This window comes from Homalodisca vitripennis, chromosome 3 (assembly GCF_021130785.1).
Source record: "Homalodisca vitripennis isolate AUS2020 chromosome 3, UT_GWSS_2.1, whole genome shotgun sequence".
NCBI lineage: Eukaryota > Metazoa > Arthropoda > Insecta > Hemiptera > Cicadellidae > Homalodisca > Homalodisca vitripennis.
This window is the reverse complement of record NC_060209.1, coordinates 46,599,824-46,614,269: the sequence shown is the minus strand read 5'-3', so window position 1 is coordinate 46,614,269 and position 14,446 is coordinate 46,599,824. Positions and strand designations below refer to the sequence as shown.

Here is a 14,446-nt window from a genome sequence, read left to right as displayed (position 1 = left end):
ATTCATTATTCTTAGAAAAATGATAATAAAGGAAAAATGTATATTTTAAGTTCTTGACATTAAAGAATGTATACAGTATTCCTGTTTGTAAAAATTCAATGGTATTGGTACAATTAAAGCTCCGTAAATTAGCATTGCTGACACCTATTAATTTAAATATTAAATGAAGCGTCTGTTGGAAGTTGTCTGTATGGACGAAAGTGAAGTCCTTATTTAGTAATTCATCCTCGTTAATTAGTGAACTAGACTTAAATAGCTACATTCTCTCTCTCTCTCGCTCTCTCTCTAACTTTCTCTCTTATTTAAAAAAAATTTAAAAATATAACTGTTTTTTGGACTGCAATTCACTTAATTATAAAGATTGTAGATTCAAACTCAAGACCATTTTAAAGTACTGGCGTACTTTGCTCAAAAAATAATAAAACGTTATATGAAGAAATACATTTTTGTAATTATAATTGTAACATAATTTATATTGCCGTTACAACCAAAACAGCAAGTCGTCCTTTCGTAGCAATACTATCTATTCACTTGCTTTTTGTGTGGATAAATTATGGCAAACGAAAATGTGAATTTGTCCTACATGAAAACAGAGCTACTTGAGGATATATCACCGTCTATAAGAGACTGGGCATAATGGAATTAAAGGACCGGCGCAATGATTTCCGGACATAGGATCTCTCCAATCCACGATCTTTGCCGACAGGCATACATTATTCATCGTATTTTACTACGAATGAAATATAACTAAATCAGTTTTTACAATAGGTAGTTTTTAATTATAAGTATAAATTTAACTTCTCCACATATATAAATAGAATATGTGATTCTTTTATCGTCTGTAAATCAATGCTTCTGAATCGTAGATTTTTAAATACTTTGCACTACAATACAATAAACCATGTGGTCATTAATGGTGTTGTGTTACCATATGCATTACATAATGACAAACCATACATTGGAGGCGGATTTGTGTTTACTTACAATATTAGTTATTTACCCTCTCTTTTACCCATGCTATTTGCTTTCCTCTCGTTGTTGTGAAATTTTTATAATCTAGTAAAAATTAAATGTTTAAAACAATGCATATGAGAAAAGCCTTTTAATTGAATCTTGGGTTAAGGATTACAAACATGATTTGTCACGGGTGGATCAGATGAACTGCACATATAAGAGAATTTAAATGTTTGTATAAATTTAAGCGATTATGTTTCAATGCGTCTATTTTAATACGAAAATTATTTGTGTCGACATTAATGTTTCCATTGTTCGATCATGCTAGTGCAGCATGTTGTGATAGTATTTGAGGAAAATCTTTGTTAGCAAAATTAAAAAGAGCACAAAACGCGTGCAAAAGATTTGTTTTCAAGCTTGGACTGGACAAAGAAGTAACACGTTAATATAAGCAATTCCAATGGTTAATACTTGGGGAACGGTTGGAATATAACTTGCATTCTTTGTCTTTAAAAATTACAAAAAGAAATTGGCCAGCGTAATTATATGAAAAATATTGTACGATGAGAAATGTTCGCTCGTGAGAAACACGTTTTGGTGACATAATGTTACTGCAGTTTCCTACACACAGAGCTGTAATATATTCGGACTCTTCTCATGTTGAATCTGTGAGAAAACAGAATGCTTTAGAAATTAAATTTATAAATTGCGATAGTTAAAATCTGGTTTTGAAACGGCTTATAAACAACGTAATAAAAATATAAGATTAAAACAATTGATAGATAACCAAAATACAAAGAATTACCTCGTTGGTATAATTTAATAAAAACTTAAATTGTTTGTTTAAAATTTATTATTGGCAATGGAAGTTTTGACAGGATAACAGGAATTCGGGCTTTTGCCATTGTTATAAGTAAGATACAATAATGGCAAAAGTCAGAAACCCTGTTATCCTGTCAAAACGCAAAACATATACTATATGTATTAATTATGTTAAAACTATTTTATAAGTAAAAAATAGTAAATCCTTTCCTGTATTAATTAACAATAATCTTACTTAAAATAAATTACCAATTCATTTTTAATACCCTAATAGTAATAATAGTAATAAATTATTGTAAATATGTGTTAGGTGGAAGAAATAATGGAAACTTTTGGGAAGTTTAATTAACTCCAATGTATTATTTGTACATGTTTAAGCCTGTCGTGGTGGTGGATTGATAACTCGTAGGCCATTAATAACTTTTCAGGTTTTTTAAGATGGTGGCCGTTTTAAGTTATAGAAAAAAAATTATGGTTGCCTGTAAAGACGGTTTTACGGGCGAAGATTTTACGTGACAACGTCTTTTTCTCGGTAGAATATTTATTGATATGAATATTATTAAATTGCACAATAGGAACAAGGAATTGAATGAAAATAAGAATTGCGCAAATTTTAACTATAGAAATATATTTTGTTTACTAAAACATTGTACAGAATTTGAAATTAATTAAAATTTGTTATTGTAAATGGTAAAGTTGAATAAAACATTTACTAAAATTGGAATTTGAAATTCTTGCTAAACACAGTTAAATTCTAACTCCGCGCGTGGTGATTGGTCGGTTTAGTTCGTTTGTTTGGTCGCACTGTTATGACAGGTTAGAGGTTATAATTTGTTATTTTAAATGTTTGACTAGCAAAACGCGCTGTTTCTTCTCAATCGACTGAATTACGATTGATTGCAGAGTGATTTAAACTAATAATTTACTTAACACTATCAACATTTGTCAATAGTATTAACTCCTATAAACCTATAAACTCAGTTTCTCAACTTTTGTGTCAATCTAACAATTAATCAATCAATCATAGTTTACGATAATGAAATATCAGTGTACAATTATTTACCTTTATTGTTGTAGTTGTTGTAAATGACGAATCTAAGCACTCCACATTTTCACGAATAAACATAGTTATCTGCTTTATCCCGTGCGGCGGACCCACAGTTATCTGCTTTATCCCGTGCGGCGGACCCACTGGACGGGCATCGTAACGTTACTGGGCGTTACACTTTTTCATGAGTGACTCCGAGCCGCAACCTAATTTAAGACGTTGTCACGTCAATATAGAAATTAAACGTTATACGTGAATATGTTTACAAAAATAAATTTGGATTAATTGCAATTAAATCAAGTAGACGTATTTAAAATAAAATGTATATGGTTGTATAAAATGTATAACGTTTTTTTCTAGTTAGGTTTTATGATTACTGACATCCTAAATATTTGAAAGGGATATGATTATACTATATTAACACGCCAACGAGGGTTCTTATCTCATCAGTGTTGTGGGAATCAAACGTCTAAACTAATAATAAATGTTAAGTTTGACATTTAAAGATGACAGCATCATGTGAAATCTACCTTTCTTCAGGCTGAGCCATAAGGGATATTTTTAATTAAAATGTTAACGCTGGTACAGGTTATACCTCTTCACGACCATTGGGATGGTTACATCCACTAACAAACGTTAGTGCAGTTTGTCTGTTCATAACCATTGGGATGCTAAGCACGTAAAAGTGAATGGCAAAAGTTACGGTTTGATAAACAATCATTTTTGAAATAACTAACTAATCAACATTTAAATTAACTAGCTCAAGAAAAAATGCAAAAAAAGGTATTTACATGACGAAAGTCAATCCAACCGAAGACTGCTGAACAGTCACACAGCTATCACTCGTGTGCGTCAGCGTAGTCTATCACTCCAGGGGCTGGAATAATTTAATTTCTGTCTGCCTGTCCGCTCGTCTACCTGTCTGTACGCCCGATACTTCAAAATTAACTAACCTAAAGACTTGGCTTTTTGCATGATTTTATTTAATTTATATTAGCCAGCACTGAACTTCGATGACGATAGGTGTTAATTAATGAGATTTGGCTTAAGCATTTTCAATTGTATTATTTTTTTCCTTTGCTCTTATGGTTAACCAAGATAGCAACGAGAAAATAAAAGAATAACATATTTGCAAACAAACTTAGTACAACCAAATGATTCTTTGACATTTCAAGTACTAACACATGTTGGCAAAAAGTCCCAACATGTAAGACATACTCTTTTGGTAAGTTTATGTGTAGATTTTCATGATTTAAATCTGCCAGAGAATCCAACTTAATGTGAATATATCATGTGGTAAATCAACCTGCAGATTTACATCATGCACGATGACTTCACATAAAGTTTGGTGGACTCAGAACTATTAACAGTGGCATCTTTAATTCACTGATTTCGGTTGTAAGTAGTATTGCTACAAGTTAAATTTGGTAAATGCCTGTATATTTGTAATGAATATTTAGGGATTCTATATTTGACCAAATAATTCGTTCACTTATCTTTGTATGAGGGTTAAATTAACGGAGAAAAATATAGTTCCAATTATATTTAAATTCTTATATAAATTAGTAGTAATCACTGTTGAGACTGCACAATTAATAAAGAAAAATATAAGGACGAGAAAAATAATTTCAACATTAATTACAAATCTAATTTTTACCCATTATCTAAATGTTATAAACATGGAAGTATCACTGTTAATTTGAATTTGGCGGAACTAAGAGACATATCTTACCCCATATATCGAAAAGTCAGTTACAGTTTGCCTCTCACAAACATCTCGGATTATACAGATAATTACTTCCATAACAGTCTACAATTGACTGTGTAATTTACTGCCGATAATTCCCAGAGAGTTGACCCAAATCGTCAGGGCACTTGATTAACTAATAATATTTAAAATTAATCAAATAACAGGAATGATCGTGAATAGAGGTAGCTGGATTTTACGTTTCATATATAGTTCTGTCATTTTCCTGGAGTTTAATGAACTATAATTATGGAATAAAGTGACATTTAATATATAGTATCTTGATATAAATAACATTTTAAAACAACTTGGTGCTTGCATTAACTCGCTATTCCTTCGTATAGTATAAATGATGCCTTCAAATGTTCATTATTGTACGTATCTGCACAGTTATTAACTAATAGCTCATTATAGACTATTAATGATCGAAAATTTGTAATCGCTATGTAGCAACAAAAGAAATGGAACGTTTCGAAAATATTTCTCTGCTTTCTTCCTTAGTTGACCGAGTACTAAATCATGATCGTGCAGATAAGAGCAACATTCAAACACATAACAGTAAAGACCACATAGTTAACTTTTTGTTTTCAATTTTAAAATTGCTGAGTTAAAATCCATTTGTATGAGTTTATTATTTTTTTCATGCTTAACTTCATATTAGAAGAGAGTTGAAGAAGAAGAAACACAAGTTCTCAAAACGCCATGTTTCTATTGTTGCTGTACGAAACGTTGCAGATAACCGTCATTCTTTTGTTTTCATCTACACAGCTACTGTGTTTTCCCCCTTCTAAGTGAAACTTTATTGTTCTAGCTGAAAGGGAGTTTGCTTCGACTAATTCACCACAATGCTACGCTTTCTGCTCGGTGTGTATTCCTCATCCACAGCCACATACTTCTTAAGTAATGAGTTATTTGTGTATTCTTTTGTACTTCCTAGTTACTGGCTCTCCCTTTCTTTACTAACAATATTAACGTATATGTATTAATCACAAGATAATGTAAATTTTTTCAATGTTATAACTCATAGATTAGTTTAAATACAATTTAATAAGTTATTTATAGAATTTAATAAGTTTAGATCCTATGATCATCAATGTACTCCAAGATGTTTATTTATGAGTTAACTGAGCATGGAAATACCAAAACTGTTCCATACTGCAGATTTAGCGACTGCATATGTCGTATATCTAATATAGTTTTTCATAATTTAGTTTGTTTGGATATAATCATTGTTAGTTCTCTTGTTAGTACGTTAAACCGGTAAAGGAACTTAAAAATGATAGAGTATGATAATAGAAAGATTAATGGAGGCAACACAACAGTAAATCGTCTTCACAAATGGTAATCATAAAATTGCCATTATAAAGGATTTTCTTTGAAAATAGCCTTTAAGGTTAAGTATATAGTTGTTGAAAAAACAAAGAAATGGTGTAAACTAACAAACCGGTAGGTTGTATTACCCTTAATTTAGGTGCAAGGCACACAAATTTTATAGATGTCATTTGGTAATTTACTTAATTTCAAGAATGTCATTTTAGCTATTATTTTAAAAGTATTTCTTTACTATGTAGTATATATATATATATACTACATATATATATATTATATATACGTACAGTAGAGTCCCGTTAATCCGACCTAATTGGGACCGAGCCTATTTGGATTATGTGATTGTTCGGATTAGCCAGAATTACAGAAAAATACGGTTTTAAACTTGAGAATGGGTCTATTTTGTTATAGAATTATCAACATTGTTTATTAAAACATGTTTTCTGACTGTTGCATTGTATTTCTTGACAAATAAACGTGTTTGAGAATACTAAGCACATTTACCGTATTTAGTGTGATAGTTCTATTGTTAAGCAATGTGAGCGTACTGTATATTGTACGGGTCCACGTGTTCAATATTGGTACGAAACTACGCGTCATCCAATAGACTCTCTTTAATGCGACAGAAGACAATAACTGAATTTATGTCTTTTAACAATTAATATTGTACTGAATAATAATATCAGTACTGTACGTCCAATTTTTGTTTGATTTCACTTCTTAATACAGTAATTTAACTCATACTTAACCTATAATTTTCAATTTGGTACTGTATTTAACTTCATTATTTATGTACTGCACCGTACACAATTTGTCTTAATAAATTACTGTATGTCTATTTAATTAAAGTTTTCTTTTGTTTATGTACGAAATGATGCACCAATTTTCATTTTTTATGTAATTAGTTCCTATAACTGTTCATTATCGTTATAAATATGACACCATTTATGTTAAATGTAACTCCCTAAGTAAATACAACTTTATAATATCTGTTATTAACATACGAATATTCCTCACGTCGGCAGGAAGCGGTTGGTGATAGGAATTACAGCAAACATGGGATCACGCAATGCAATAAGTCCTAGACCTCGAGGCGCCCAAGAAGGCCAGGACAATATAGAATATTTAAATATTCCAGAATTGTGTGGCACACACCAACGTATAACAAACGAGAGCACATATTCTGGGCGATTACACAAATTCATCCTTAAATCGAAATGTCGAAAACCACATTTTATTTTCCTAAAATTGATTTTATCCCATGATAAAGTTTAAATGAATTTTGAAATCTTCAATGTTCAAAATATGTGTTAGGTTAATGATTAAACGAATACATTTCCTCTAATGATAACTGTTAACACTATTGTATAGCTGTAAGCAGCAGCTTCGCACTCGTTTTCCCCGCCGTAATAGGTTGAAACTCTAAACAGTCCGGCGTAACTAATTAAAGTTATCTCGATATTCTCACATATTTGATTTTGACGATTTAGTATAGCCATAGCTACTAAAGAAATAGGATAATGGAAGAAACTGAGCGGGATTTTACAAGTTGATTAATCATGCGCTGAAAGTAAATTCAGCATATTTTAGTTTTCTTATAACGTTTCTGTTGATCACCTGAAATATGTGATGAATTGAAATATTTATCCTGTGTGATGGATTTCTTCGAAGTTTTGTGCTCTGTGAATAAAACATGTTTATTTTAGGTTAATCAGTCCGTATTTAATTATGCCGTGCACGATCAACAAGAGTCCAAGATAATGAAAGAGAGAGGGGAGGATTCACTGTCTTTGAAAGTAAGATATCGGCTAATTATTCGGATTAATACATTTAATGATTATTCATTTAATTTTACTCTTACAAATTTGTTATTTTTACGACAGCTTAAAAATTCAAGATAAACTTAGCTATAACCATCAATCTTTCAAGAAATCAATTACTTCCAATAATTATAAATACCTATAATGCTTCCTCGTGCCTATGTGATGATATTTAAATGTTATTTCAAATTTAAGAGTTTTATTATTACGGAAGGGAATTTTTCATGTGGATTTTGATCTCTGTAGCACAGCTGTTCATTATGAGATGTCTTAAATATTTTCAGCCTTTGGACTTATATTGTAAAAATTTAATTTTTGAATCCAAATTAATAAACACATTAGGTTATGAACAAAGATTTCCATAATAATATGTGAAGGCTCAGAATTAAATGAAAATTTTATTGTATCTGTAGACTCTACTGGCAGAGGTAATCAAGGTTAACGAAATTGATTCATAGGTGATTGAGCGCATTTTTTGGTTATCAATTTAATAGAAGTTTATTATTACAATATAATAAATATTGAACTATGAAGAAGGTAATCTGAAAAAAAATATCTAAGGCAATATTTGAAAAATAAACTTTTTTAATTATTGTGAACAGGTTTTTATAATAATTTACTCGCACAGGTACAATACAAGAATAGATGCATATCATACGAATTTTCATAAATAAATATTTACTGAACGTATGCCTTAAATGTAGATGTATTGATATTTAAAATCAAGAGGTAAATAAAGCATAAAATGAATGTTTCAATATATATTTTGTGGAAAAAGAGACAGAACCAACTCTTCCGCAATTGATTAGTGGGTCAATGACTAAAGTTTACATATCATTTCCATTGGCTGTCACGTTTTCACTGAAGAAGAAAACTAACACACCAACAATGTCTTTCTACACCTTAAAAAGACAAGAATTGTAAATATTCTTCATGACAATCTTTAAAGAGTATTGACAAAACGACAACCATTCTATTCGACGTGATTAATGAAAACAAATCGTCCCTGAAGGAGTAACTGATGTTCATGACAGGGCTGTAATCACTGTTATATAGATAAAATGCAAGTTATAGCAAAGGAAGTAGTTCTGTTCGGCCAGATCTTTGGAGGCTTGCCTCTGAAGTACAAAAATGACTCTAGTGGTGGGAAAGAAATCACATTCTCTTTCACAGTGTGTGTGTGGGGTTGGGTTGTCATTATATTGCAGACCTGTCTGCCTCAGATAACACTCTACATAGACTACCACGGGAGACAATATGGAGATCCGATCCGCATGACGAGCTACACTGCAATATTTGCTGTCATGTTAGACGTCATATCTCTCAACATCATGGCTCTAGTCGTGTTCATGATGTCTTTCAGGCATTACAAGAAATTCATCGAGATATGTTATCTTTTGGGTAAAGTAGATCTGTATTTCGGTGAAAAATGTGAAAGCTGTGAAAAACCTAAAGTGTTTGCAATTGTCGCCTACATGATTACTCTGTGTGTGACCAATGTGGTGCAGGAGTCCTTCTTCGAATCCGAAGGACGTAACACGTTCGTGTACTATATCCCGGTGTTGACCCTGTACTTTGTCGCAGCATCCTTGTTCATCCAGTTCACCACAGTGACTCAGAACATAGTCACGCGATTCAGACTGGTCAACGAAAGCATCAAAAAGGTAGTGATTAATAAGAGTTTCGGTCAACTTTTGAAGAACCACGATTTAGCCAATATTGTGGCCATCCAAGGTAACTCCGTTGGAAAGGAATTTAACATCGTTTGACTCTGAAGTGACTGAAGCTGTTTTTGAATAATTTGTATTCACATTTGATGTTGCAGATGATACTTCCTGTGTCACCAAATTGAGGGAACTGATGGATTTGTACTGGTTGCTGTGTGACGCAGTAAAACACGCCAATGTGTTCTACGGTAACCAGTTGTTGGCTGCAGTGTTCTCTGCCTTTGTCCACATCATTATCACCCTCTACTATCTGTTCCTTCACTTGCGGCCGGGGCAGGTATCATTCCTTGTGATGCAAGGGGTCTGGGCCATCACCCACGTGTCCCACCTGGTCCTACTGGTGCGACCCAGCACTGACGTCACTGATGCTGTATGACGTCACTGATTATTTATACTTCTTGAATACCTTTTGAGAATAATTAATCTGTCCAATAAATTGTTGATTCTAAGTCGATGTATTAATTGTTGCTAAAATATACGTGTTAAGTAATTTCTGTCTATCATACCAAATAGTAACGAGTATTTTCATCGTTATTTTTTAAACTGTTTAATATATTAAGATTCCATACGACGGCTCAAATTTAAGCGAGAATTATTTTTAAATTAAGGCTCTGAACGAAAATTTATTGGTATCAGTTCTTTGTATAACTGGTAATTTTGTAGAAACACTGAGATATGAGTAAATTTTATTCAAAGTACATTGCTAAGAACACCATCATGTTTTATATATACTTCTTATATAAAATAATAAATGAACTTAATACAGCAACTATAAAATACTATCTAAAATAGTTATAAAATCAAGATATATTATTTTGTGATATTAATTAATGTTTCAGGCAAACGAGACAGCGCCCATGATATGCCGACTGTTGAATAGGGATTTGAGTAAGAATATCAGGAAACAGGTAATATTTGAAAATATTTATTACATAAGAACTATGTTTCAATGCTCTTTAGTTTATTTTCATTTTGAAGTAACATATGTTATTTCATAAGTGATAAGTTGTTACAAAAGAAAACTACCAACAAGTTAAAATTCTAACAATTCTCGTATTAAGACATTTAGTGAATGTAACAATTCTCTCTTTCTTTGATATAGCTCTGATTATACCTATCGCAATAACACGCTATTAACCACCAATGTTATTGCATGTGTCACGTTCGGAATAATCTACAAACTTATACAAATAACTGAGAGTTATAGCTATTATATGTGTATATATATATATATATATATATATATATATATATATATATATATATATATATATAGTATATATATAGTATATATATATATATATATATATATATATATAGTATATATAATTTATCATTATTTTATTTGTACTTCTTCTTGCCCGTTACCGTCTCGAATACTCTTTAAAAGTTCATGTGCCTTATGCAATCTTCTCGAAACCAGGCATCATTCGTGTATAAACTTTGTGTAAGGAAGCATAACGTAATATAATTAACAATACCGTAAAAAATATATATATACATATCAGTGACATAATCTTAAATATCATAAATGTTAAAACTAAATTTATCTCCAACAGTGTTCAACTTGACAAAGGATAAAGTGGCGACCGATGCTAATCAAGGACATTCACTGTAAGATGCGAGTTTTATTTAATATTATTTCTGATATTTATAATACGCTTATTGATATAAATATTAGATTTTAAAACATTTATTCTCAAATCCTTGTGATGAAATAATAATATAACCACGTTTAGTGATATGTAACTAACTATATATTATTATATGAAGCAAATTAATTTACTTGATCAAAATATTGTTACAGCTGAAACTATTTTTGCTTCAACTGCTTTACCACAATGCTCAACTCTCTGCTCGAGGGTTTTTCTTTGTTCGAAGCCATATTCTAACTTCAGTAAGTAACAATCCTAGTTTTATATAGTTTTCAATATTCGTGCAGTGAAAAATATCCTTACTGTTTATAAATCAAGTAATTCCTCTTATGTTCATAATTTTATAAAATTAATTATAATAACCGATTCACCTATATAGGTGTAATTGCTTATTTGAGTTAAGTTAAGGAAAAAAGTAATTTAACAACACTAAAAGCTATAGTCAGGAGCGTATAGACTGAGTATAGAATTAGCTAAGGACTTTCTATAGCAAGTATTGATAAGGCTGCATATTATTTACTATAGAAGATCAGAACATAATTGTATTGGTGATTGTAATTTAACGGGGAAGGTAGTATTGGTGTCAGAATTTGTTTATTGCTCTCTATGTAGTACAACGCACTTTAATTATGTGACACGAGGAAACAGTACACCGATGTGGAACATATTCATAATATAATATATAAAGTTAATATATCAGGAATAATACACATAAGAAGACTACAATAGAATATTATAACCTATAACGAGAAATAAGAGAACGTCTATTATAATAGCAACTTCAAAACCAATAATGAACAGTCAATAATGTAGAAATAAATTAAAATTGAATAGGTAACATAATTAAGAAACAGCTTATACAATGGATAATTATGAAGACCAATTGTATAATTGATTGGTATTTTACATTTCAAAACAGTCCAAGTGACGTCATCTATTTACACAAATATTAATTAATTGATGTTAAAGTTGATTGAATTTTAACTGGGTTGTGAGAATTTGAAATCCTCTGCAGCTCACAACTCACCAGATCGTGATTCCCCTCGATTGTTTTAGAATTGCTGAACGTTAGCGAAACCTATTACTCGTGTTCTAGAGAAATATAATGTTTGTTGGTTTATCCGTCTGTCCGCACTATATATCGAGCTGACTTGTAGACTCGAAGTTTATCTTCGTTTATAAACCAATGACTTCAATAAGCCAGAATATCAATTGGTACGACATTTATGTATGCAACATCTAAACACAACTCAATATTACAAAATATTGAATCGCAAGCTTTTGCAACATACGCTCAACTGACCAACAATACTCATCTGTTTATTATCTCTCTCGATTTGTTTTAGTACAAGGGTTGCTGAATTAAACATTAAAAAATTAAGTTTGGTATGTTATCCTAGTAATAAAGTACCTACGTCAAGCTTTGCACGAAGCTTCATATCAATATTGGCAACATCGATTTCGATTATGGTGTATATCACTCCATATGAGTTTGCTGAGCTTAACGAACATTTTCACGCTTGTTTTATGGTTAACCATGATATCAAAGAGGGAAATCATAAAATAAACAAATTTTTAAACAGAATTGTATTCAGTTAAATAACATTTTAACGTATTTTTCGTGGATTGGTTGGTACGACGTTCGTTATATTCTATCATTTAATACTCTATCGTATAAGTTTATTTTTAAATAGACAAAATAGAGTTAAATGACGATGAATGTCCCACCACGAGATTTGAAGAAGCGTTGCAAAGGCTCTAGGTCACCTCAAGAGAACAAATTGAGCTATAAACTTGAAATTTCTATATTTAGCAGAGCCATCATTAAGTATTCAACATATCTATGTATCTGCCTGCCTGTCCGTTTTTGTTGGCTATCAAAGAGTAAATTGAGTTATAGACATTAAGTTTGCATTTAAAGATTTTTCACTTAGACGACATTATGTTTATTAATCGGTATGTTCCTCTGTGTAAATGAACTGAGCCTTTGTATTATTTACTTAATCACAGGAAGCCTTCTTTTCTGCTATATACTATAAGTTTTGTACGGAAAATGGTACATATACAAGAATTTTGTCTATGAAGGATCATGTGTATCCATGGATCTGTCAAGCGCCTTTCAAGCCCGTCATTAATAAGTCGGCACAATTTTTCTGTCCTGGCAGCTTAAAAATTTATTTTATTTACGGATTTGTGCCTTTATATCCGCAATAAAACCTTGAAAATGAAATCAGCTATGGATTTAAAATTTTACAGGCAACTTCAAGGAACTATTTGTGTGGTACATGGTGAGTCGTAGTCTTATTTCATACAATGTGAACTACCTATCTTTTATGAAGAAGCAAAGTAATAATAATTACATAAATCATATTGAGCTATTTTGTGACCTGCATTGATTCTCAAGCAGTTTCAGAGATCTGTTTCTCCCGACACGGGTTTATGACATAAGTGAGGATAAGTTTGCACGAAATTACTCATATCGAGAATTCTATCGCATAGCTAAGCGTTATCGCTTGTTTCCATTCATTTTCAGGTCACTGAATTTCCCATTTCTATAAACATCTCAAAGAATAATTTTAATTTAATTTAAAAAAAAGGAGAAGCCGGCCCCCTTATAAACAAAACAAATAACAATAATATGCAATGAAATTATAATTGATGAAAGTAACAATTTCTGTGTTGCAATTCCAGATTGCAAGTTCGGTGACTACCTACCTGGTGATTCTTATACAGTTCCAGTCTAATCCAGCATCTGTTACACTCTTCGACAGAGTCAATCGTATTACCCAATAGTGCACAGATCAAGGGTTATGCTGTTCTGGTTGAATCAAGCACACAACAATATCTTTAAATGGTTAACAAGCCTTTCAACGTCAACTTGTATCAATCTGAAATCATTCAATCATTACCTTTTCCTTTGTTTGATTAGTTAATACACCCAATACATAATTGGGTTGGATTTTAGAGATGCTTAACCTCTGTATGATTTGTAAAGACACGTAACCTCTGTATGATTTCGATAGTGGAGCTATAAGGGTATCCGTATGTACAATAGCTAGTGAAGTGTTAACAGTTAAAGTAGTGTGTACCCCATGCAGAATAGAGGAAGAACTGATTTACGGTTACCATATTAACAATATCATACAATAACCTGTTTGGTTTTGAAAATTAAAATAGTACATGGTATTTTTACATAAAGTTTGTTTTAGAATTGAAAAGTCTACCTCCTTGAAATTAATATTTATATTTAAAAGCACTTAATTTATGTACTGAATTTCTATACCTATATAGGTTCAAAGTTTGAGTAAAACTGTTACATGTGTGTAAAATACGACTTATTTCAT

The 14,446-nt window shown here is 31.3% G+C and overlaps 1 protein-coding gene across 1 annotated transcript; it reads left to right on the top strand.

Annotated features, from left to right (window-relative positions):
* The first annotated feature begins 8,781 nt into the window (after window positions 1–8,781).
* LOC124358184 lies at window positions 8,782–13,895 on the top strand. The gene is made up of 4 exons (XM_046810475.1): window positions 8,782–9,454; window positions 9,546–9,817; window positions 10,287–10,355; window positions 13,794–13,895. Exons 1-4 carry the CDS (start codon window positions 8,782–8,784, stop codon window positions 13,893–13,895), a joined length of 1,116 nt encoding a protein of 371 aa, XP_046666431.1.
* The last annotated feature ends 551 nt before the right edge of the window (window positions 13,896–14,446 follow it).

What these genes read in the sequence shown, in the direction of transcription:
- LOC124358184 (XM_046810475.1), top strand. Translation starts at nt 8,782, where the DNA reads ATGCAAGTTATAGCAAAGGAAGTAGTTCTGTTCGGCCAGATCTTTGGA. An exon ending in CAATATTGTGGCCATCCAAG is followed by an intron (nt 9,455 to 9,545) that starts GTAACTCCGTTG and finishes TTGATGTTGCAG; the next exon opens with ATGATACTTCCTGTGTCACC. An exon ending in GCACTGACGTCACTGATGCT is followed by an intron (nt 9,818 to 10,286) that starts GTATGACGTCAC and finishes TTAATGTTTCAG; the next exon opens with GCAAACGAGACAGCGCCCAT.